Below are 27,053 nucleotides of genomic sequence, written 5' to 3' on the forward strand. Positions count from 1 at the left end.
TGCCTGTTAAATGTTTGCCATTGGTAATGACATTATGGTATGGCTCTGTATTGTTGCCAAGAAATAAATCATAATTATAATCCTAATATTACAGAGTCATACATTACCAATGGCAAATATTTAATAGGAGAGTTTATCAAATCCACTTTTTTCTATTACTGGAAATACTGCAAGCATTTTCATGGGAATTGCAATTATTTTTTTTATTAACTAGGAAAATAACTAGGTTTGCATTTTTTTAAACTTGTCTTTCACTAACTCCAATGAAAGTAGATATAAAGACTGTGGATAATGCTTACTGTATTTCAATAAATATAAATTGCCTTTAATGCTACTATCAAATTGCATGAAATCTTGTTTACTTGCCTAGTAGGTTACCTGCCTAGTAGCAATTAATGTTGCAGTTCTCTTAATGTGTTTTTACATCAGACAGAGATTACTTCATTCAGATGTGGTCACATTACATAACATACTTTTCAACGCTGGAAACTGTCCAAAGATGGGCATCCAGAGTTCCTCCACTCATTAATGACTAGACTGAACAAAACATTATAAGAGCAAGATGTTTAAAAGTCTAAAAGTGAATTGATAAGGTCTTCCTAAATTATTCAACTCAGATACTAGACCCAGGGGGCAAACATTTGGATCAATAAACTATTACTAAGCATCAGATAAGGCTTTGCAAAATAGTTTCAGATGACTTTATATGCTATCAATTGTGAATGTATTTGTCACAACTATGTATGTATGAATGCATGAAAAGGCTTTATGTTTAATAGATAGATAAATAGACAGACTCTTCATTTGAGAGTATTTGCCACAATGTAATTTATAAGGACTACCACCTAACTATGAACATCACATTGCTTCGTTGAAAACCTACCCACCCTAAGATCCAATGCAATGGATATGCTTTTGGTGCTATAAAGAATGACAAGAAAAACTAAGATATTCTGGACAGCAACTTAGATATTAAAACAAAGATATTTTAGCTGACTGCAATCAACTAAAAATGTAAAGCAATTAGAATGGGTTATTGCACTACATTACAACTGTAAAGGCACAGCTTTAGGTTTAAAATAGGCCTCGGAGTGCACAATGCAATTAAACAAGCATGTTTGGAATCTGGTCCACTAAACTCATTACAGCATCATCATTTCGAACAGTCACAGAGAGTAATCCCAGGGCTATTTGTGAAAAAATAAGAAGCAGTTACCTGGCTTAAGTGCAGTACTTAAAGTGGAACTACCACGATTCCTAAAATCACACTACACAACAACACAACTGTTGCGATTAGAACTCGGGATCTTGTAGAAAAGCCTTGCAAGACCACAAATCTCTCTAATTTGTAAAGTAAATAGAAAACACCTGTTACTCACGTACTAGACACTTATATTGAGAGCTTGGTTTGAAGGCGTTAATTAAGAAGGCATGTGATTAAAATAGACGGACAAAGCCGGCGGATAACTTGTGAACAGGAGACGGATAAAATGAGGAGGATGAAATGTCCCAAATGTTTATTGGCAAACATGGCTGATGGATTTTCTGGGAGAGAAAAGACAATTTCCTCAACAAAGCTCTTCCTTTGTTGTAAAGCAGCTTAGGTATGTGCAAAAAACACACATCTGTTACCTAAGGCATTGTGGCATTGAATGTCAGCTGCAACAAACAGTTTTACAACTCACAAATGTGTTCTACCTTATGTCCCTTTAACTCATGAACTCATAATTACGGAATGTTGACACTTTTATATCTATTAGCTTCCCTAATCATTTCAGAAGGCAGCAGTCAGTGTCAGAGGTTGTAAGGAACGTTACCTTTGACCACATCATCTCATCACATAATCAATTATGATCTCTCTTTTGTAAATAGCAGTTGGATCGCTTCGAAGTACAAACAAATAAATACAAATCAGAGCATGTTTTAAATATATATATATACATATATATATGTTTTCATTTAATATATATATATATATATATATATACACAGTGAGGGAAAAAAGTATTTGATCCCCTGCTGATTTTGTACGTTTGCCCACTGACAAAGAAATGATCAGTCTATAATTTTAATGGTAGGTGTATTTTAACAGTGAGAGACAGAATAACAACAACAAAATCCAGAAAAACGCATTTCAAAAAAGTTATAAATTGATTTGCATGTTAATGAGGGAAATAAGTATTTGACCCCTTCGACTTAGTACTTGGTGGCAAAACCCTTGTTGGCAATCACAGAGGTCAGACATTTCTTGCAGTTGGCCACCAGGTTTGCACACATCTCAGGAGGGATTTTGTCCCACTCCTCTTTGCAGATCCTGTCCAAGTCATCAAGGTATCGAGGCTGACGTTTGGCAACTCGAACCTTCAGCTCCCTCCACAGATTTTCTATGGGATTAAGGTCTGGAGACTGGCTAGACCACTCCAGGACCTTAATGTGCTTCTTCTTGAGCCACTGCTTTGTTGCCTTGGCTGTGTGTTTTGGATCATTGTCATGCTGGAATACCCATCCACGACCCATTTTCAATGCCCTGGCTGAGTGAAGGAGGTTCTCACCCAAGATTTGACAGTACATGGCCCCGTCCATCGTCCCTTTGATGCGGTGCAGTTGTCCTGTCCCCTTAGCAGAAAAACACCCCCAAAGCATGATGTTTCCACCTCCATGTTTGACGGTGGGGATGGTGTTCTTGGGGTCATTCCTCCTCCTCCAAACACGGCGAGTTGAGTTGATGCCAAAGAGCTTGATTTTGGTCTCATCTGACCACAACACTTTCACCCAGTTCTCCTCTGAATCATTCAGATGTTCATTGGCAAACTTCAGACGGGCCTGTACATGTGCTTTCTTGAGCAGGGGGACCTTGCGGGCCCTGCAGGATTTCAGTCCTTCACGGCGTAGTGTGTTACCAATTGTTTTCTTGGTGACTATGGTCCCAGCTGCCTTGAGATCATTAACAAGATCCTCCCGTGTAGTTCTGGGCTGATTCCTCACCGTTCTCATGATCACTTAAATTCCACAAGGTGAGATCTTGCTTGTAGCCCCAGACCGAGGGAGACGGACAGTTATTTTGTGTTTCTTCCATTTGCGAATAATCGCACCAACTGTTGTCACCTTCTCACCAAGCTGCTTGGTGATGGTCTTGTAGCCCATTCCAGCCTTGTGTAGGTCTACAATCTTGTCCCTGACATCCTTGGACAGCTCTTTGGTCTTGGCCATGGTGGAGAGTTTGGAATCTGATTGATTGATTGCTTCTGTGGACAGGTGTCTTTTATACAGGTAACGAGCTGAAATTAGGGGCACTCCCTTTAAGAGAGTGCTCCTAATCTCAGCTCGTTACCTGTATAAAAGACACCTGGGAACCAGAAATCTTGCTGATTGATAGGGGATCAAATACTTATTTCCCTCATTAACATGCAAATCAATTTATAACTTTTTTGAAATGCGTTTTTCTGGATTATTTTGTTGTTATTCTGTCTCTCACTGTTAAAATACACCTACCATTAAAATTATAGACTGATCATTTCTTTGTCAGTGGGCAAACGTACAAAATCAGCAGGGGATCAAATACTTTTTTCCCTCACTGTATATATATATATATATATATATATATATATATATATATTCTCTGGAACCATAAAAAGAAACTCAAGAAAGACACACAATAGTTGTTTAATTACATACTTTACTCAAATTTCAAAAACATTAAACTACTTGGATTTTCTCAAGGAATTACGCCTTCTACTTTATTTTCCAATAAAAGCCTTCTATCCATTGTCACTACAGACTACATGTGAATAAAAGAAAATTAATTTTGTAAATAAATCTAATTGTAACTTTTCCGTTTGTAAATGTTCTCCCTAAAAGATGTGTACAGTATTGTCCATGCTTTGTTTTTATTATTCCGTCACTGAAACAATGCAGTTAAAATAAAAGAAACACTAAGAGTGACAGATAAAGACACCAAACAGCAAAACATCCAAATGATCCGGAGAAAGCACTTTCCTCTGTAACAGTACTGGCAGATCAATGTTTGAACCACAGAGATTAGCTCCTGATGTGTTTTAAACTAGGCCAAGCTCACTGCAGTGAAATATATTGTATTATCAAGTGCTGACATAATAAAAATAAACACCAACTTCCCCCCCCACCCCCAAACAACAACAACAAAAAATCTGCAACAAAAACATAACCAGAGTTATCTAGAAAACAAATAACAACAGTGTAAATTTGGTCATTTTTTTATTTATTCCCGTAAATATCTATACAACTAGAGACTGATCTTCTACATATTAGGGCCCTGAGTGAATAAAAACTTGGACCCAACAGCTCAATCAAAAATTCAAAATAAGCACTTGTTGGTAGGTTTGCCTTACAAGGAAGAATCCTTTACCAAACAAAAAAGCCACCATCAAGTAAAGGATCTATAATCGCCAATTGGTGGGAGGCTCAACGTATTGATATGGTCTGGGCCTGGATTGAAATGATGAAGCCATTAGTGACGTTCCATGGTGATCTTGTGTTTACTGAATTGTAAGGGGGCTGTAATTTAATAGTTATTCAATTGTTCTCCCTCGATGGGAAGGATACTGAAGTTTAACCCTAAAAAATGCCCTGAACCTGCAAAGAACGTGATTTCTCTTCAGAGGTGTTGGGCACCAGACAGTAGGTGGCTTCTTCATTACAACCCAGACCTAGTTGTACAGTCAGGCAGCATGGCGCAAACATATTTGCAAACATTTGATTATATATAGTCAAACCCACTTAATATCACATTTGTCAGTGTCAAGTCCATTCTCCTAATCTCATTTTCTGTCAGCACTTCATTAGTAATTCCCCTGGAAAATGCCACATGACTCTACAGTACAGAGGGGCCTGGGGAACGGGGTTATTTTAGCCGCCAAGCATTGTGCGTTCATTCTCTAACACAAGCCTCAGTGACGAATCTGGCAGCGCTTTTCTTTTCGCTGGGCACAATAGCCGTGTCAAGGTTTGCACTGTAGTTTAGAGATGAGAGGTGCAAGGCAAAGAGGGGGATGTTGACAGCAAAGTGAGAAGAAACGTACTTGGTGGAGCGGAAGGGAGGGAGGAGAGGGTTGTGATGAAAGACTGTCAAAATATGTTTATGTTTCAAAGAAAGAACTTTGAAAGACTTTACAATCTGAAAGGACATTTCGGTTATTCAGTTTGAGGGTTTAAAAACGTGTGGGGGGCTGTTAGGATAGAATGTGCTTTGCTTAAATACAGCGTACATTTGCTGAAGAGCCAAAGGGGGAAAGTTGAGTAAACAGAAATTTGTCTTGAGTGATAGCAGCTGCACAAATGAAGGGCTAGGCTGCCTTAAATACCTATACAACCAGATGTAGATTTGAAAGACAATTGTGTCTGGTCTCTGTGTTATTTAAAGTGTACACTCTATGAATAGGATAAGACACTCTCAGTCTTGTATCCTTATTTAAAGTTTTCTATCTGGGCTTTTGTCCATGCTGGCTTGCCTCCGCTTTCCTGTTCTCTGCTTAACCTGATATGCCACATCTCTTGGCTCTCGTTTCCATGTGATATACTTGAGGTTTGACTGTATATGTTTATACATTGTACCAAACAAAACTATAGACACACATCTGTGTTTGCATAACTTTATGTAATCCTAGTGTTTGTAGGTTTGCTGGAAAACACACTATTTTTGGGGCACCACGGGAGGCTCGGTCTGCAGCCCACTGATGTACTGAATGCAGTTGGGGTCCCCCCTCACCATAGGGGATTCTGGGATGGGGTTTCCGGTGTGGGGATCTACACACCAGCACTCGCCTCTTTGCCCGTTCAAAGACATCTTGCACTGAAACACAAGGACAAGGCAGTCGGTTAATGAGGGACATTATACGGTCAACAGTAGGGGAGAGCTAACAATGAGAGCAGAGCAGTGCAGGACTGTGGTTCATTTGCCACAGCATGGCACAGCAGCCAGAACTGAGGATTGTCCAAATTAGGTCATAATTGAATTTCAGTTCAAATCTGGGAACTAAATAGGTATCAACAATCAATAAAAAGAAAATTACAGTAGTAGTACAATCAAGCTGAACTTAAAATTCAGAGTTCAGAGAGACACAGTACATAACAGAATTAAATAAGCCAATTCTTCAAAGTTATCCTTCATGGACTCAGCTAAATTATTCATCTCCAACTCCATTTTGCAATGTTTTTTTGATTTCAACCAATGGGAGTCATTGTTTTGCCTCACCTGCTTTAAGTTATACTGCCCTCGCTTGTCACAGTTGGGGATGTGTAGCGCATACAGGTGCTCCAGGGGTCCTCTGTCATCACTGAAGGGCATCTGGGAAATCCTCTCTAGAACATTGTCCAGCTCCTGTTGGCACTTACTCTGCAGGCCAAAAATAATCGGTTAGAACTAGCTCCAAAGAGTCATTAAATGAAAATGATATTCACGAGGCCTGTTTTCTCTTTCTATGGTGAACACAGCTCATCAAAGGCCAGTCCCCTAATGACTACATTGCTTTGGCTAAAGATGAGAGGGAGACGAGATTAAACGCTGCCAGGATCTTATCCATATCACATGGACAAAAATATTTAATTACACGGCCATATATTGTGATGCTCCACTCTGATTCTGATATGTAATTTGATATTTTACCCCAAATCACAAACCATCTTTCTTATTAAGCTTTAATGGCATCTAACACAGAATAGTTCTGATGCCATTTCAATTCTTACAAATATTTCATTGTACAGTTATTTTATTTTTTGTTTCTGTCAACATTGAGCAAAAATGTATCAGTGTATTCTAATTTGCTTTTATGTATAATCAGTTCACTACAATCATAATTATTTTCTGAAGAAGAAATTAACAGAATTTTTTAGGACAGAAAAATAATATGAGCATTAAAACAAACAGCTAGTCATGGGCACACATTATTGAATATGCAACAGTTACAAATCAGAAACATCAAGTATAAATGCCTTTATGCATTTGCGCTGTCATCTTTAATTGTTCCAACTTATAGCTAATGTTTTTGTGATTCAGATGTTAGCTAACATCTTAAGATTAAAATAAACCCTACACATTTAATAAGGTGATTTTGAAGACATACAAAAGAAATACAAAATATTAATTTGTTAAAAAATAACCAAAAATCACACAATGGATTATAAGCAAGGGTACAAGACAAAATGTATATCTAAATTCAGGAATCAAGAGTAATTCAAGAATTTTAATAGATAACTACCAGTATAGTACTGTTATATCCAAGTGGTTAGCAGTACAAAGCACCATAAAAATAACCCTTGAGGTAAAATGTTCATGAACACAACCCAATAAATGAAATGCTATAAATTGTGAAATGTCTGGCAACACTGGTTCATGAATAACAATTTCAAAAGAAAGAACAAAATATTCTACAACTTTATAGCGAGAAAAAAGAATACTCCCATATTCTATGCAAAAGTGCTCCAATATGAACTATAGGTTAGTACTTTGTTTTTACATGAACAGTAGTTTATAACATTTATTTTGCCTTACAGAGTTTAGCTCTAAAATCTGAATTTGATTGTAAAAGACACATGTAAGAGTTATTGTGAGATTCAAATACAGGTAGTGTCACCTAGTTCAAAGGGAGGCTCAATAGATACAGGAAGTACGTTCAATCCACCAGTTCTCATTGGAATCTAAAGTTACGACTGACTTATGATCGACCTTCCATAAAGCAACAACCAAAACAGTCCAACAAAAAAACGACAACACAGAAATGTCTTTGAAATCCATCTGAAGAAAAATGTATCAGATTCATTACCCAGTGAATAATTTATGATTAAAAGCACATTTATCCACAGCATTCACAGCATCCTATGCACCAGAAGAGGGTGCTACAGTTCTAAGTAAGCAATGCCCTCATTGATCAGAAACCTGTAACTTATCTATAGAGCCAAAACCTACCATTTCAATATTTAAATCCAACTGTAGTTCTCTGTCATCTGATATTTAAAATATTTTTTAAATATCAAAATGCTATTTTAAAGAATACATTTCCCTGTACTTCATCTTTTCCTGTGGGGGGAAAAGTACACACTTCAAAGCACTAAAACAGCTCATTCCAAACATAACAGAAAAATGGGTTATGGAGTGGCTACACAATTACTCAGGTACTGAAACATTTCATGTAATCTGCAACTTCCTAAATATGAATGTTGAATAGAAAGGACTGCGAACCACCCAGATGGAGAGATAGATAGATAGATAGATAGATAGATAGATAGAGATAGATAGATAGATAGATAGATAGATAGATAGATAGATAGATAGATAGATAGATAGATAGATAGATATGAAATTGAAGTTGTAGGTAAATATGACAATGACATTGACGAGTAAAAATGGGATGGAGTATATCAGGAAGAAATGGCACACTGTTGAAAGGAAATCTACCCATTTGCCTGAAGAAAAAAAGTTTTTGATCAACGCATACTACCAGTGCTCATTAATGGCTGTGTAACCTGGTCACAAAATGCAAAAATGATTCAGAAACTGCGGACTACACAAAGAAGAATGGAAACGTGTGCTTGGAATGACAAGAAGAGGTAGAAAAAATAAATAAATGGATTCAAGAGGAAGAGTGAAAATGTTAAAATGGCAATGGGCCGGACACACTGCAAGAAGGACAGATCAAAGATGGACAAAGGAAGGTACTGAATGGATACCAAGAGATGCAAAAAGACCTAAACGACAACCACATAAAAGATGGGAAGATGGGAATTAGCAGGCGTGACATGAAAAAGAGAAGCTGTAGATCAAAGCAAGTGGAAACATCTGGGAGGGCCTTCATCCAGCAGTGCATCGATATAGCCTGATGGTGATGGTGATATGTACATCTATCTCTGTATTCTATGTTGGCCTTCTTTTCCTTCTATACTAAACTCATCAAATTAAGAGTTTATTCTAGATCTCTTCCTGTGAAAAACATTTAAAACAAAAAACTAAACACAGTTCAGACTGACCAGCTTCGGACGTAGCTTTTTTTCTTCCTGAATTTTGATTCTGAACCACTTTTGACCCTGCACTAATTGATGATGACGAATGGCTGCAGTCTTTGGATTTGGTTTTAACCGTGGACCATTCGTGTTCCTGTCTTCAGGTTCGTTGTCTGTCGGGCTCACCTCAGACTGGTACTGCACTTCTCCTGTTTAATACAAAAATACTGTATTTTAGTCCTTCGTTACATGTTTGTTGGAAAGTTTAAGCTTTTAGACACACAATGCACAAGGTTTTCATCCAGTTGGTCATGGTCATTTAAACTGACCCAACACCATCATTCTTTTGCATTCTAGCTACCAGTCCTACAAAATATGAAAGATAAGTGAATAAATACAATAGTAAAACTGACATAACTTTTACAGTTTAATTTCCACTGGATTCCTATGTATTTTTCAAAGAATATTTCAACTGTAAAGAAGTAAAATGGGTTAAAATCTATTTACAAAAAGAACAACACAGAAGTGTAATTAACTGGCATGCTTTGAATAGTTGTCAAAATACTTTTCTTGCAGCACTTACCTGTACAAGTAATCAGTAATTTGTAGTGGTTACTTTTAAAAACACAAAAAAATGCAAATAATGTACGTGTAATGCTCCCTTTGACATGTTGGCAATGAATTAAAGAGTTTAGTTAATGATGTGTAGGTTGTCTCATAATTACACACTAAACTTTACTGCCTGCATAGAAAACAGCTTTTTTGTTTCCCTCTTGTGAATATATTAAAAAACGCAGCCTTCAAAGGGAAGCCTTTTGGAAAACATCAATGTTCTGTTTTGAAATGGGAGTGCTCCGTTACCATCTTTACACAGTAATAAACAAAGTAAAAAAAAATGAAAATGTACAGTTAATACATTCTAGCTTTAGGCACGCGTTTGTACATTCAAGCCTTATGTTATAAGAAATATCTGCAAATGGGATACAATAATTAATGTAATATGGTTAAAAGTATTTTCTATTCAAATACTCTATAATGCCCCCTTTCACTTAATTTAGACAACAATCTCTCTGTAAGAGCATCAGTGAATCAACCTCTGAAAAATAGATTTCTGCTAGAAGAGTTGTTTCTGTTAATTAGAAAAAAAAACAAAAAACATTATTTTAGAGGTGAACCAGTGTGATTCCTAAAATTATGGTTTCCCTGTGGCAATTAGTGTACATGTAAGATGTATTGGATTTTCCAAGTTTGATGTTACATATATGTAACTTTTAACACTCACCAAATGCTATTTCAGGGTTTCAGGCTTTGTTATGTCATAACTTCCTGGATAGCGGAAACACAGCGAAAAAATACAAAAGCACGGGATTTGTCTTCCCAGCAGCAGCTCCTCAATATTGTTATCAAGTCGACCAAGTCTTAGTGTTTCACTACTCCTTGATAGTATTAATAGTTTTTGTCAAAATAAGTAATAATAATAATAATAATAATAATAATAATAATAATAATAATAATAATAATACATTTCACAGTGCTGAGTTATGCTCATTGTTCATTTTGGAGGAAAATTTTAAATCACAATATTATTATTATTAATGGGTAAGATGTTAATTCTAAAGCACTACTGAACATGACTTAAATAGATAAATCCGGTGCTTGTCAGTTTTATTCATTGTTTTTCCACAGGATCAAGTTTATCTTTCCCTTGCTGATAGATAAAAGTCTTTCATCTGACGACAGCACTGTCTAAATCCCTGCCTGTTTTTAGCAACACATGCACAAACCACGTTTTAAAAAGACATATGGTTACCCTCTCAAAATAGATATGGTTCCCTTACTTATTGAAATGGATAACATGATGTCACTGAAGTCTTTGGCCATAAACAAAACTCTGACCATGAATGCGTGCCCCATGCTCTGCCTAAGCCACCAACCGTGGTTTTATGCTTCACACTGAATTGAGAAGAAAAAGTATAAGAATAGTGTTGAACTCTGCAAAGTAGTATTTTCCGAAGGTGCCATATTTCAAAATGTGTTCGCCTGCAGTTTTTCAGCAAACACCCGTGATTACATGTAATTTTAGGTGCCCAACGTGCTTCATTCACATTCCCTCGACCTGCCAGAAAGCATTAGGGTCCACATTATATCTCTCTTCTTTTTTTAGTATGTGATTGTGTTTGGAGAGGTTTCAATTCTTTAACCTCACCATGTAAATCAGGTAATCTGTTCGCCTAGAGACTATGACCCAAAAATACATGCCTTACTGAGAGATTTATCTCCAGTGCTGCACAGAAAATGACCCTCCTTTAAATAAGCATTAATTTCCCTTTGTTGTCACCAAAGACTGTATGTTTACTGTGAGGAGACACTATTTGTCCACATTAAGTGCCTCTACATAATCATCCGATGTCTGTGAGAGAAGACAAATTAACTGGTCTCAGCCTCTCTCTCTCCCTACTCCCTTTCTGTCTGTCTGTTTCTCTCTCTGGCTGTACTGATTGACAGGAGACTTGATGACACATATGTGGTCAAGCTGCTGCAGTCACAGAAAGAGCAAGCGATCACTTTGATTAACAGAGACCATATTTCTCCGTCACAACACCTATTGAGCAAACGCATTCCATTCAAAGTAATTAAATAGCCTCTAACACACATACACACACTTATTTGATTGGATTTGAAATGACACTAATCAAATCAATTGCATGGAGGAAGTTGTGCCTTGTAAACACACAGACATAGATCATTTTAAATATGTGTATATGTGTTATGGATAAATCCAACAGCTTGTTTTTTGGTTGGCTGGTCATAGGTAAAGTCAACACGGTCTAGGAATTTGCTAATTGAGGAAAAGGGGAGGAGACACTGGTCTAGTCGCACCGTGTAAATGAGATCTGGTTTTGTGTTCGCGCTGAGCTGCAGTTAAAACCCTCCACTAATGCTGAGCTGGATAACTAACATGAAGATGCTGACATTGATTAAAATTCCTCCACGGTTTACTTTTTGGGTTAAGCATTAACCGAAAAAAAAAAATGACAGTCCTGCATAAAACAACAAGTAGATTCATTTCAAAGCTTCACCTTTTCGTTCTTTGTGCTGAGGTCCTTCACCCTTCACCCTGGAGCGCATGCTATGGGACATTCATTTCAGAGAAATTCAAAAATGTCGGGACTCTGGGAGGAACAGAAATGTAAATTGGACACTTATATAAAGCGTTACGGCAAACAGAGCAAAATCTTGTAAAATGAGAACATTGTCTTCTGAGATCAAATCCTTTTGAGATTGTCTCTTGACCTGTGGGTGGATTTCTCCCAATCTTGTGGGCATGATACAGTATAGTAATAGAGACAAAAGTGAAAAATATCCTCCTGGAGTCTCATTGTGTGCTCAGACATGCTTTTTCTATCTCCATTGATTATGTAACATGTCAGATTTGCAGATCTAATGAAGGAATATGAAAAAAGTACAAAAGCAGTATGTTTCTTTTCTGCAGCCTTCTGAAAAGATAAGCAGAATACAAAAGTAAATAAAATACAGACAATTGTTTCAACAATTCGGCCAAAAGAGCAGATGAGGACATAAGACAACCAAGTTAACCAAACAAACAGGGGGAGTGAAACAGTAAAAACATTCAATCTGCTCTTAGGAAAGGCAGTGTTTAAAGCCGATTACACTGAGATTCTTAATGTAGGATTTAGGAATATAGATAATTTAATTGGAAAGGCAACGGGAGGCCTTATTTGATTCCGCTGAACAAAGGTCCATGCCCCCAATCCTCATGTTTGGACAATTTCACAGGATCAATGCCTCCTGTGTTTATTAGAAGGGGCCTCTTTTTGGGTCTGTTTGCGGCACAGAAAAAGGCAAAGGTGAATTTAGTGTGCTGGGAGCTTATCTAAGTTCGGCGCTATCAGCCTCAGACAACGTCCCTCAGCCACTCACAGGAGGGCGAAAACAAAATCTAGGATTCTGATCGAGGGACAACAAATGGGGGTAGACTTACGTGACAAAAACATCCTTAAGTTCTTCTATGCGTTTTCACTTCTAACACGGATGTCAAAGGATGCATAATTCTCAGACTATCATAAAACAGGATGGTCTTTTTCTCTTTATACTGAAACTACCACCAAATAAGAAACTAAAATAACTCTGACATCTTATTCTTTCAGCCAGTTACAGTAAAAACGATTCCAGACTCTTGTGGAAGCACTTTGCTGATTCCTGCTGACGAAGCTTTAATTAACTATCTGCCAAAAGCCCTTTTTGATTGAATGTGCACAGTCAGCAGATTTCATGCAGGTTTGTCTAATCTGTAATTACAAATGTAAATACTAAACGCTTATACTGTGAAATCATAAATCATGTTTGTGGGCTTGGAATGTTTCTTTGGTGAATCAGTATGCAAATCGCAAGGAAAACTTCCATGTAGGTACAACTTATCACGTCTTTGTTTTTAAACAAGCTATATCTCGGAGGTGAAAGTAAGAGATGAATGTTTGGTCACCACTTTAGAGGATTCAAACTCATTCTTTCCTAGATAAGATCAGGCAATTAAGAACTAAACTCTGGGAGGGAAGTTGAGTTTCATGCTAACTACCCCAACACAGTAACAATTTTACTTTCTGCTGAACACTATTTCTATAAATAAAATAAAATAAATAAACAAATACACACATTCATAAAGCTGCCAGTCTGTACATATATACAGGCTTAATGAACAAAAGCAAAATGTTCATATCACCATTTGTTGTACTGCTCTGTTACTGTGACAGTTGTAAGCTGAATGGTAAATAAGATTCACTTTTTAAGATAAATCCCTAGTGTTGGATTCCCATCAAGAAAATAAGAAAAAAGTAACACATATCGAGTTACACCCAGTTAATGTCTGACTGCAGATAGGAGCTAGGTACTGGTCCACCTGTAAGAAAGCTTGTTTCATCTAAAAATATATATTTCATATCAGCGTGGCATAATGCCATAAAGTCATCAAACTGTGGAAGACTGTTTTATAACAATAACACAGATTTGTGTGTGCGTGTGTGTGTGTGTATGTACAGATCTCTGACCAGCACTGTATACATTAAAAACATACATGTTTTGTTTTAGTTCCATGTGATATTGCACCATCTCTGTAAATGTTTGATATGTTATCAGTATTAGAGACTGACCTGGTTTAACGTCCAAGGTTAAATTATGCAGAGATGCCTCCCTCTATTTCCTTTCTAAGAACAACATCAACCAAAAAACATCTACAGAATTGATTTATTTCCATGGATATCTAGAATACATCTAAATGAGAGAACTGTAAACAATCTGAATAGACTTGTTATGTGTTCTATAACCCAACCTCAGATTTGTTGCTTTTCTTTCTGCTTAGATTGAATTTCCTACTTGTACCAAATAATCCAACAAAAATAGCCCATGGAAAGATTTCTTAAAGGTGACCGCCTGTTGTTATTTCTGTGTTAACATTCCAACAGAAAAGGCAACTTCCAAATCTCCTAGGATGTTAAAACACATTGGGGATGTATTCCAGTTCTTGAAACAATTGCTTCAAGACGGTGTTACCTGATTTTTTTGGGGGTGGCATATTTGTGGGCCAAAAAAGAGAGAAAGAGAATGAGAAAAGAAGGGAGGGGGTATTCTAAACACCAGAAACAGAAGACTTTCTGACAGGTTCTCCTTAAAATGACTTTGCACATCAGTTATGCCCAACCTTTTATTGGCTGCACCCCTGTTGAAGTGTTTGGTGTCTGGTTGCTGCCAAGTCATGAAAAAACATTTAGTTTAATATGGCTGTAGGTCTTACACTGGCTAATTTATGTTTATACTGGCAACTGCACCACCACAATGATTCAAGGTGTAAAAACAAACACCAATATTTAGCATCGTACAGTGTAGTCAGTAAAAAGTATAGCTCACACTTTACAATCATTGGCACTGATAATTTATGAATTGATGTACAAATACCACAAGAATAACACACGAATACCTTATGCACATCATCTGAGTTCTGCTGTTAATCACATGCATGACAAGATTATGGTCAGGCTACCAACAACAAGGTTTTGAAGAGGTTTTGGTACAAACATTTTGCAAACAGACTTTGAAGGCTAGATACAGTCCAGTCTACCTGCAGTGCTATTTTTAAAAAGATTTATTCAGCATTTTTATATATCTGTTGGAAAAATACTTCATTGTATCTGTTTATACTGCTTTTCACACAATTAACTATTCCAACGATTGATTTTTTCTTCAATTTTGTGACAATCCAGCACTACAGTCACATGGTCAGGAAATCAAACGTTGAAATTGTGTTATGATTGGCTCACTTAAGGAGACACTATGCAGTGATTTCTTTTCAAAGTCTGATTACCTCCAGCACAGCAAGATAAGAGGCTTAGCATGAGTGATGATACATTGCCAAAAGCTATGCAACCATACGCAAAATAGGATTTTCAAAAAAACTACCCGTTTTGAGGCACACACAAAAAAAGTTTGTATGCTACATAAAACAGTTTAAATATATCAAAATATGAGATACGACACTTTGTGATTTACAGGGGAGCAAGTAAAGGGTGAGAGCAGCATAATTGCTTGCAGTACCACAAATATACATAGAAACAATTCACGTAAAAACTAGTAACGCTGTTAGGTTAATGAAGAGGACAGCACAAACATGCTTACAATGTGTGTGTGTGTGTACTTCTTTTCTTTCTTTCCTCCCATTTACACGGTTTGGATAATAAACCCCCGTAAATCCGTAAAAAAAAAAAAAAAAAAAGAAAATCCAGCACACTCGTTAGGGGGAACTTTTTGTTGATTTTAAATCCTCCCCTGCAGGGAATGCTTTAACTAACTCAGCTTGGAAAACACAATCTGTGGGGATGACTGACAGCTTTTAAACCCTTTTTCATCACTTTTCCTTGTCCGCAGGAGGTACAAAAAAAAAGCCTACAGAGATGGCTTGAATTCCTCCCTGGCCTCGGAGTGCATATTAAAGCTTAGGCCAGCCTCTTAACGCAGCCCCTTCTACGTGCAGGTCCCGACACACCAGCAGCACGAGGAGAGAGGATGAGGCTCTCTCCTCTCACCTGGTAATTACACCCCACCAGGCTTTCTAGGGCGCCTCGGGTAGATGAAACCACAGTCCTGTGCATGTCTGAGTGAGCGAGCCAGGAGCAAGCCGTGGCACATCAACTGCCACGGGGCTGCTATCGCAATCAGAGGGGAGGATCCCTTAACCACAGACATGGCAGAAGACCCAGAGAAAGGAAAAGATAGAGGAGGGATTAAGAGTGTCAGGAGTCACCACATCGTCTGCATGAAGCACACAAGCCAGCATGTGTATTTCTGTCTGACAGGAGATCTCCAAATGTGCTAAACGGTGTAGTTTTCCTCTGAGTGCACAGTCACTACCTGATAAGCGGGCCCTGCCAAAACCAAGTAGCAAGATCCCCAGCAAGAAACAAATCTGGACAAATCGAATGGAAGGGTGGTTTAATTCTCCCATTCCACATCCCAGAAGCCACTTTCCGGTTTATGGCGTCATATTAGCAGTGAAAACCACACTTTCCACAGTTCCTCGTAATTGTGACCCAGCACTAACAGTGACACACAGATAAGGTGTCAGTCCTCCCAAAGAGCTTTCCAAGAACCACACAAACGGAAGAAGTCAAAGTAATCGTGATTTTGCTATTTTAGAACCCAGCATTACTGTACAGCTTGTTCCATCGTGAATTGTGTTTCACCGTGTGCTAAACAAGAGCCAGAATTAAATACTATCCCTAATTGTGCAGGCTACTGTTCACATACTCCATTCTTTAAACCAAAAGAGACTTCCCACTAGGAATTCAACAGCCACTTATAACACCAAACGACAGCTCCTGCACATACCTCCAAAATAGCTATTAGCATTCCTTTCCAGTACAAAAATATGCCATATTACTATTTTGGATTCCCATATGACAGACATTCATTTCAAATTGCTACCTCTTGTTGAACCTTCATTTACCCTAGAACAGTAACTATGATAAAAACAACTCGAGTGATCTTATGTCACACTTACTTAACTTCTACAGGCCTACTTGTTTTTAAGTACATTAAAACAATATGCTAAGTGTTGTGGTTGGTATTTTCCAAGTAGGAGGACCAATTGATCATTTATGTGGTTGCAATAATGACAAGCAGAGCCAAGTATCTTAATTACGTATAGATTCACCAAGTCCTCCCACAGAAAACATGACTCAAAGTGCTTCATTGTTTTCTGAACTTTTAAAGCTGTTCAAAGAAAAGCATGAACTTGCAGCATTTCCCACAAATCTGAAGGCAATTTATCATTTAACACCAGAGGCAACAGAGGTCAGACAACACCAGAAATGCAATTTTTGTCCCCACTTGAAAGAGTCTAGTCACTAGCAGGGGAACTAAACTGCAAAGAGTTTTTTTGTTTCTTTCTCTCTCTCAATCTCAATTAAACAATCCCCAAATACATTTCTACCACATCAGTATACAAACACAGTCAGAAGCTGAAAGTATTGGTGTATATACTGACCATTAGAAGACAATTGGACAAGACAAACTGTATTTGTAATTTTACAGCCAACATTTTCAGAGTATATGAATATGCTGCATGGTCAAATTCAAGAAACCCACCACTCTGACCTTAGATATCAATATTTGCCAATTAAGATTTTAAACCACTATGAACTCAGGCAGCAAGAACAGCAGCTCTCAATCCAAGACTACATTAAGCTTTGATTTCTTTATGCTGAAGAGTTTATTAAACCTTCAAATGGGTATAACTTCAGACTTTCATCCCAGACTTCATATCATACACAAGGGATGCACTGACCTGCTTCTCATCTCTGTAACATTTATCCTGGAAATAGAAATTCGGGTGTATGAAATAATTTGGATTGCAATGCAAATGATCCAGCTGGGGAATATTTAATAGCTAAAGAAACGGGGACAACGACACAGAACAAACAGTTCAGTGATAAGTCTGTTTGTCTTTAGGGAGCTCTTTCGTTATTTCTTTTGCTTTCTGGTGCCTGTGATTTAAACCACACAAAAATATGACTTTAGCAATAGTTACACCAAAGGAGCTGTGTACTATGTAAGCCTTTTCATCAAAAGCAAGCATAAAAAAAAAAAACCAACTACAACCTATAGGGCAACGTTGTTCATGAATGGATGGAAAATGCATCCATTGAAAAGTCACAGAGCAAGGTTGACAGGGAGTTTCAAATACCTCATCTACAATTTCAGGAAGTCAATGCAAGTGAACCCCCCCAACTCACACATACACACACTAACACACACACCTCACCACAACATCATATTGTTGATGTTGTCAGATTATCCAAACACTAATGAAGTTGTTCAGTGGAGAAGGCTAACACACACAAACCTATAGAAAACGTTTATCATTATGCCTGGTTAATTAATATACATTTCATGCACCCTGCTGACTTTGGAGCTGGCCCATGTTATAGTTGCAGTTACACTCTTGTCACAGTTCAGTATTTCTCCCTCCTCTGCACAGTTTGAGTCATTGTGAAGGCTCACACAAAACACACATGCATGCATTCCCAGATTTGTGTCACCTATGTGTGGCTTAGAAATGCGCCTTTGCATGACATACCACTATCAGCTGCATTGTGGGGACTCCCTGTCGTCTCCTCGTCCACTCTTCTCCCACAGCGGCCAGAGCCCTGCACCAGCTCCTCCAGGGGAAGCTCCACCTCGGGCTTGGGGTAGCAGCGCAGCCCGCTGGAGCACCGGGGGGTGTACACGCCGCACGCCTCGCCCTCCAGCCGGGCGCACACCGGGCAGCAGCCGCAGCCGGGCTCCCGCACTATCTCCGCGCAGGTGGTGGCCAGTTTCGGGCAGCCCGCCTGGCGCTCAGCGGTGCAGCTGGGGCATCGGAACACCACCTCCGCCAACAGGGTGCCCGGGAATGCCAGCGATGCCAACAGCAGGCTGCAGCTAAAGTAGCAGATCATTGCGGCTGTAGCGATGCGGCGCTGGAGGAAAACGACTGAGCCCAGTTTCAGGTGGAAAAGTAACTGGAGGGGCAGACAGGTGAAGCGCCGCAGTGGCTTCTGCAGGGTCCTATCACCTGACAGGTTCCTCTAGAGGCGCAAACATCTCCTTTGGCCATCTAGCGAGAAGAGAAACAACTCACAGGGGCTTGCAATGACCCCTGATGATGAGGAGGAGGATGAGGATGAAAATGAACAATGCTTACTATACTATGTGTACTGAAACTATACATTGAATACATTAATATCACCATTACTTTAAGGGGACATAATTAATACAGTCAATCGCAGCTTCAGTTTAATGTGCTGAGAAACCATTTTTAATGTTTTAGTATTTTTTTCAGAAACTGTATTTTAAATACCCCTTTTCTCTTGGTGTATTCTGAGTCAAAAGTAAGGTATATACACTCAAAATAATAATACTTGTTTATTCTTAAATTAATAAATACAATTTATCAAAACTAATTAAAAAAATATTGTCTAATCTAATTCTTAGAATAGTCTTAGTAATGCACATTATTTGGTAGCAGTTGCTAGTATTTTAAAATGGAAGTAAATCTTTACTTATGTTCAGTAAACAACAATACTTGTTATTGTTTAATATGTGAACTGAAGTTACTTAAAAATGTAACTAATGAATAGCTGATTAGAAATTAAAGTAATGACAAGTAAATAATAGTAATTTGTAATAATATGCAATAATTGTTTTTGTTATAAGTTAAATAAAAAATTGTAGTAATTTATTTTAGTGAGTGTCCCCATATACATAAAATAAACAACTTACAACTACATAATATTATATAATGATGATGATGATGATTAGAAGCAGAAGTAGTAGTTGCTGCAGTTGTAGTAGTAGTAGCAATTTGCACAAATAATATTCACTTCCAGATTTAAAAAACAGATAATGTACTGTGATGTGCCCTTCTAGATTTGCCTCCATTAACACTGTTGGTTTATATAATTCCCTTCAAATCAAATGTAATACTTGTTTGTTGCAAAAGTAATTTTGAAAAGCAGCAAATGCAGCGGACTATTCCCTTTCGAGTTTGACAAAACATTAAAGTGCATTTACATTAGATTCCTTCATTTAAATAATAATAATAATAATAATAATAATAATAATAATAATAATAATAATAATAATAATAATAAGTGAAACAGGAAATACATAGCTAAAAAATGTTTGGATAACTATAAAAATTATCCAAGTCTATAAAAATAGACTTCTCAATTTCTGTATCATCTAGTGGCATAAAATGAAGGGCCTAGAAAGTTGTATATTAACCTGGTTCATTTCTGTTGTCTTTTGATTATTGAGAAAGAAAGCTTGGGTCTGAATACTTACCCACCAAAAAGCCCTCCATTAACCCGTATAGTGCAGCAGTTAAACACAGTTGCCCTGGAGACTAATAGTTGTTGATTTAAGCCTACAGAAATAGCTGCAGAATCTGAAACCTAATTCTCCCATAGCTGCCTCACAGATATAAATGAGGATTATTTTGTTTTGTGGGTGTCTACTGATTTTATAGCATTTATATATGTATGGTTAGCAGTGAGTTTTACCTTGGAGAATTGAAAAGAAAAAGAGACTTTAGAAAAACTAGTTTCAACAGGATTCAGGTGAAGGTGGTGTTTGTATAATACCTCATATGTCATTTTAAAAAAAGAAACTCAAAGAGACCGTGTCTACAGTTTTAGAAATACCGTTTGAACACCAAATTTAGACAGGGCTTTAGCTGACTAGGCTAACATGTGCTGAAACAAAGAACATCTCATTGTGAACAGGAAAATGTCCTTAACGTATTTAGTGGTTTATTTTTTTAAAGGCCTCCAAAAAAGCAGATTCAGATCACGATGAAAGATTATGCTGTCTTCCCCTCAGCATTATTAGATGTATTGTAATGCAGATATCTGGGGTTCGATATATTTAATTGTTGCATCCAAGTGATTCTGTGTGCTTACAGGCAGATACCAGTTAAATTGTTGAAAACATAGATTAGGTTTATTTGCTTAATGAAGGGAACACAGGGTTCTATGGATACTTTTGAATGGGCCAGACAGAGAGTTTCATATCATGTTGTTATAGTTTATTGCCCCCTAATAATTCCCTTTAACTCCAAAATCTTCTTTGCTGAGTGAACGTGTCTAAACAGATTGAATTAGGCATCACCTTTTTCTGCACCTGCTCCTATGTTAAGCAATACATATAATTACCAACTTAAAGTGTTTAAAATCTCCCAACAGCTTTTAAACAGTGGCCTCTGTGCTCTGCTTCCAAAATAAATCTTGAAGGTTAATCTGTGAACTCAAAACTAAAACTAAACTCAAACATCAGCCAAGGAAACGTTGCCTGGTTGTAGCGCCTCGGTTTGTTTTATTAGATTTACTTCTGTTCTGATTGAATGTGAAGTAGCAGATGAAGGAGCCATTCTTGCCCTTTTGCTTTGAGTGTCAGAATATATTTCAAAATATTACACTTCAGCGGAGACATACTCTTTGGTATTCACATTTTAATGGCCCGACTCCAACTGGGAAGGAGGTCCTTGGCTTGCCAAGAGTTATTTATTCTAATAAGCAAGACAGGAGCAGGGCTTTGCTGATGTTATCATTGGAAAGCTGCAGCTAAATATAGTCCCTTACTTTATGCTGTGTTTTGGAGAAGTTGCAAATGCGGTTCTAATGATAGTGTGGAAAATGCAATTGATAAACAGTGTCAGACTAAGGTGGTCTCATGCTCATTTGCTGCAGAGCTACACAACATACCTAAACCCTAATGCAAAATATATACCGTTTCTCACTTCTCCAGTGATATCTATCATTGCAAACCTATTTATTTCAAATGTTGCTTTCTATGTGGGTTCTGCAACAACAGTCTAGCTGCAGTGTTTATCAGTCAGACATGTATAAATGTATTTGCAATTACTTTCCACATTGTATTTAACCGAGATTATCAAGAGAGATCTAATCACAGCTCCACCAATTACCACCCATTCAAGTCAGTCAAACATGCTTGTGATCCTTTTAACCGCTTCACCGTCAGAAGTTGACAAATGATCACCTTACAAAGGTTGCAAAGAGCTCAGACAGGCGAGTTTGATATGATTGAATTCGTGGAGGTGTGATTGGAAGTTCTCGCCATAATGAATAGGGGTGAATACAACCTTAATAGTAGTTTCAACTGCATTTGAACTCAAGTCTTGGATCTGGTATACAACAAGCTTTCCCCTACAATTAAACTTGAGTCAAGAAGTCAATGCGTATTTGATTTAATTTAAATATATTACCCCATGTTGGTAGACCGTATTTTAGGATTCAAATGTTGAAACGCACCTATCATTTTGAACATAATTCAGTAGAAAGCGAGAGAGAGAGCATAACGCAACACATGGTGGTTGTAAAGCTTCCTGAGTCTTATCCCTGTGTATATGGGGAGGGGGGGTTCTGAACTGTAATGGTGCCTCTCATGTCTGGGCTTGTAGTAGCCTGGCCAGTGAGGTAATGTCTGATGTCTTGGTTGCTATACAGTAAAGATGACCTAAACCTAATCTCAGTGGAGAACATGCTTAGTCTTTGAGTGTTTTTATTGTTATACTGTATATACTTACATAAACACACACAGAGACCTATAAATATATATTTAGACCATTCCTGAATGTTGCAATCTCCCTCCCTACTACAACATAGTTAAATGCCGCAGATCAGTGAAAAGACAATTGCCAATTGGCCTTTTACAGGAGAGCTATTTCATTTTTCTTGAAATCATGTTTGCTAGTTCAATGGAAATCACCACAGAAATGTACCAAACCTTAAAATGTCAGTGCAATAATATCCCCACCCTCCTAACGGGTGGCACACACAAAAAATAAGAAAAAGTATTGCGGTTTCAGGGGAGGTAGCTCCACACACAGGGGTGCCAACAACCTCTCACAAATCTGTAAGGAAAGTTTCAAACCATTATTAATGTACTCGTGAAATTCGGTATGCTACCTATTTGGTGAAAAACATGTCTTTAATACAGTTCATTAAAACCTGGAAATAGATGATGCCGTTTTCAGAACTCCAAAAACAAAAATATTTATTTTGTTACTAAGGTTCACAGTTAATGAGGCAAACATTAGGTCATGGGAAGCATCACATTTATACGAATCCCAAAAGCATGTGCAAAAGGACGAGATCCACTCCAGCCACACCGAGTTATTTTTGACTTTTTTTTTAATCCTGTTTGGGATGTTGCCTTTCACTTCAGTCCCTACCTGACAAGATCACTTAGACTGTGCCAAAGTACATAGACATTGTGGACTGAGATATACTGAAGAGTATAAAACTAAAACAAATCTCCTCCACAAAACACACTCACACACACACACAAAAATACCATAAAAATGTTGATATCATCCTCTGCAGCTTCATCTGTGCATTTTATTTTTTATTTTATTTTGTGGGGATACTTTTTAACTGTGTGGTGTTGTTCCTGACTGTCACCCAGAGAAGACTCTCTTTGATACTGATGCTGGGAAGAGTCTACTTCAGGGAGAACAAGCTGGATGAGTTGGAAATAATGGAGAGGGTATCTGGAGTGAGCATGCTTAAGTCATGCAGTGTCTCTTGTCTGTTCATTGAGTCTTCTATAACCTTCAACATTTCCTCATGGTCCTTGGACTGGTCCTGGATCTTAATCAGCAAAACAAAAAAACAAAACAAGGTTAAAAAAAAAAATTGAGATCAAAATAACAAATATTTTACTTATTGTTAACACCAGTCTATAACTAGATAAATTAAATTCTCAAATAGATTATGGGATTGCTTCTCTTCCCATTTTAAATCATAACTTCTGGCCTAAAGTTAATGGCAATACAATGTAAGCTTCCTTAATTAAATCCTTTCTAATGGTGTACTTCGGTTGACCTATGTGTTTTGAAAGTGGAATCCTTAATTCTCCAGGGATAGAGACAGGAAGTTCAGTGCATTTAGCTTCATCGGCCAAACACTGACCATGTTAATTTGTCGGATTATGGCTGGACGAATTTCCAGCTCGAGCATCAAATCTCCTTGCAGTATCTTTTGATGGTACTCTTCCAGCTTCAGATGCCTTTCCAGATTCTGGCTTTCTTCTAACATCTGGTTTAGCTCCTCTGCTTCATTCATATCTCGTGCTTCCCCAGCTACCTGGTCCTTCAGGCGGTCCATCTCCTTCCTCTTCTCTTCTAGAAGCATCTGTAAGTTCTGCACTCTGCTGGAGACCTCCAAAACCCTCTGCTTCAGGGCTTTCGCTCTCTCATCCCGCCACCCCAGCGCCATGAGCTCCATTCTGCCATCTCGAAGTTTTTCTCTGATCTCACCTACTCTTTCACCTTGACTCTCCCTGCTCTCTATTCTTAGAAGTCCTGGTGGTATATTTAAGTGTTCGGTCTCCTCTGAGTCTAGATTTTTGGAGGAAGTCCTCACTGCTGCTTCACTGAAGGAGTGTATCGGCCATTGCCTATGACTATATCTCCTTTGGTGCAGATCCACCCACCGAGAGGCTAACTTAGCAGCTAGAAGGCTTTTGTAGAAGATATCTGGGACCAACCAGAGGACCCTCGCAAAGGGCAGCGCCTCCCTTGCTGCCTTGGGTGCACTTTGAGGGCTAAAGTTTTCCGATCTAATTAGTCCACTAGTGAGTAGCAGAGCCCACCTCCGTCGAAGGATAAAAAGTTCATTAGCCACCTCAGTAATAGAGTCGTGGGATGACACCCTTTGTTCATTTGTTACTGGTTTTGTCCAAGATAGAGAAGAAGACAGATCTGAGGAGCCATCTATCGTTTCTTCCTCCTCATTGACATAAAGGTTCTCGCAAAGAGGGATGACCACTTTGTCATCGAAGGTCTCTTTCATTGAGCAAAGATGGTCCATAAAGGAGAAGAGCCAGGAGATATAGTCATGGAAGTCTGAACTCTCATTGTTGATGGAGATGTTCACAGTCACGTGGTCTGTGATATGTGGTGCCTCAGCGAGTTGCCGCAGCATGTCGAGGCTCTGAATTTCTCCCTGGTAATCCTGTGTAAGCTCAAGCAGAACATTCTGTAACGTATCCAGATCAAAGACATCTTTACATTGCTGTACATGACTCTCAAAGGAGGCTATTTCTGTCTGGAGACAGGAGTAAAGTTGATTCATGATCCTACCTGCACAAAAACACAAGTAGGCCAATAAGTTAAAGGCATCAATCTCATGTTATGTGCTTATGTAAAAGGTTTAGAAATAGAAAGCAAATAAAAGTTACATATGACCGGGAGACAACCAGAACCTGATGAATTCAAAAACAAGTCAAAGTGTTGCAACCCGCCAGTACTTCATTTCTTAACAGAATTTCTTCATTACAGATTGTCAGCATGTTCCTGGGATGGAAAGGCTTACACAAAACCGCTCATGAAAATATTAGTCTGAAGTCACAAGTGGGCCAAGATAATTTATTGTCTGTAGTCCATTGTGGAAAGAAATTGGACGTCCACAGCCCAAGCCTTTGAAATATTTAACATTATAGAGTGGCTCAGCTGTTTCAACTTCAACAAAGTGTTGAAAGCAACTTTTACTGGCTGTGACAGGTCATTCTTTAAAGCATTGGGCCAGTCAGTGCTGGTTAATGTCAGCACATTAAATCCTGTTTATTGGCATCTCTCTTTCCACTGCAAATTTGGGTAAAATGTAAATGAACAGAGAAAATTAATCTGGACAAGCTAGCCGCCAAAGGAAAACTGATGTGAAGAAAGCATTATGCTATGTTTTCCAGTTCAAATGTAATTGATGCCTAAATCAATAGCAACAATGTGGGGTTTGTAATCCAGGCCATTTAAAAGATATTCAGGATGAAGAGAGAGCTCTAATATGGACAGAAATCCTCCATGTTGTTTTATCTGATACGTTATATGTAATTTGAAGTGCATTTACATACTTACTTTAGTATAAAATAAGGAAAAGGGGACATTTTTGCCACATTATTATCCTACATTCACACTACCACAGACTTCAGAAGAAATGGCCTTACAATACAATTATTTAAAAATGGGTTGAATCTGAAAATGAATGTAAATTGAACTAGAAATAAGAAACAAATACATATAATTACAAAACCAAATTATCCTAAATAATGCCTGCAGCTTAATAATAAACAGATTCCTTAGAAACAAACCTTATGAAACTGTTGCTATCACTACAAAATGTGCATTTCATTTACTCTCAGGTAGAAAAATGAATTCCCAAGTCGCTGAGCAAAGCTGAGTACACATACGCTTTGCTCAAGGAGTCCAATCAATCAAAAAGCATGTCAGTCTTGCACCAGATCGCCTCAGTTAAATTCCCTCACTTTCTGCTTTGAACACAGATAGTCTTTCATGTACCATTTCACGCTCTGCCAGAAATAAATCAGCATTTTCTTTCCCTTCCACTGACATTAAACATTATCATTATTAATATATGTTTATTTCTCTACAGTTGCAGGTTCTAGTCCCTTAAAAAGTCCAGAAGAAGTTGATTAAGTAAAATGTGCAATACTGAGATGGCATAGATTACAACGTAAGAGTAGTGACTTACCACTTATTAAACTGCTTCCAATCAGAGGTTCTCACTGTGGCCGAAAACTTAATTTTGTAATCGCACATCTTTTCTTTCTCCTTCAAGAAACAGCTCCCAGTCCTCCACAGTTAAAATAGATCCACTGATATAGATGACACTAACAACAGCAACAGTAATAATTATTTTGTAACAATACTTTTCCTACTACAATACTAATAAGTTGAAAATTTGTGTTTGTGTCTTCACTTAATTTATACACATATATTTTTGGAATTTAAGCATTTTAAATCATGTTACATATATATAGATTAAGTATATTTACAATTCAGTCTATTTAAAGTAAACATTCCCTGTGATTTGATATTGTTTTCAGCCTGCCATATGCTCTCTGCCTGAACTTGCCAGGGCTGTGTTGAGCAGGACAGTAGCATCGAGAGATACAAACTAATCTCTCCATGGTGACTGCGAGTTCAAACACGCTGT

The 27,053-nt window shown here is 37.9% G+C and overlaps 2 protein-coding genes across 4 annotated transcripts; both read right to left on the minus strand.

The window, feature by feature from the left end:
- Positions 1 to 3,658: 3,658 nt before the first annotated feature.
- Positions 3,659 to 19,079, minus strand: LOC136711297 (insulin-like growth factor-binding protein 2-A). 2 transcript variants are annotated; one of them, XM_066687455.1, is made up of 4 exons: positions 18,617 to 19,079; positions 9,157 to 9,179; positions 6,230 to 6,370; positions 3,659 to 5,827 (listed from the first exon to the last, which is right to left on the minus strand). In XM_066687455.1, the coding sequence occupies exons 1-4, from the start codon at positions 18,975 to 18,977 to the stop codon at positions 5,669 to 5,671; spliced, it is 684 nt and encodes a 227-aa protein (XP_066543552.1). In that variant the 5' UTR covers positions 18,978 to 19,079; the 3' UTR covers positions 3,659 to 5,668. The 2 variants fall into 2 exon arrangements, with proteins under 2 accessions (XP_066543552.1, XP_066543551.1); XM_066687454.1 differs by having other exon boundaries at positions 8,998 to 9,179; positions 18,617 to 19,072.
- Positions 19,080 to 23,077: 3,998 nt separating this feature from the next.
- On the minus strand, positions 23,078 to 27,053 carry LOC136711778 (uncharacterized). Of its 2 annotated transcripts, XM_066688237.1 has the most exons (3): positions 26,589 to 27,047; positions 24,012 to 25,183; positions 23,078 to 23,690 (listed from the first exon to the last, which is right to left on the minus strand). In XM_066688237.1, the coding sequence occupies exons 2-3, from the start codon at positions 25,173 to 25,175 to the stop codon at positions 23,541 to 23,543; spliced, it is 1,314 nt and encodes a 437-aa protein (XP_066544334.1). In that variant the 5' UTR covers positions 25,176 to 25,183; positions 26,589 to 27,047; the 3' UTR covers positions 23,078 to 23,540. The 2 variants fall into 2 exon arrangements, 1 of the variants encoding a protein (XP_066544334.1); XR_010804775.1 differs by lacking the exon at positions 24,012 to 25,183 and having other exon boundaries at positions 23,571 to 23,690; positions 26,589 to 27,053.

This window comes from Amia ocellicauda, chromosome 16, assembly GCF_036373705.1.
Source record: "Amia ocellicauda isolate fAmiCal2 chromosome 16, fAmiCal2.hap1, whole genome shotgun sequence".
Classification (NCBI taxonomy): domain Eukaryota; kingdom Metazoa; phylum Chordata; class Actinopteri; order Amiiformes; family Amiidae; genus Amia; species Amia ocellicauda.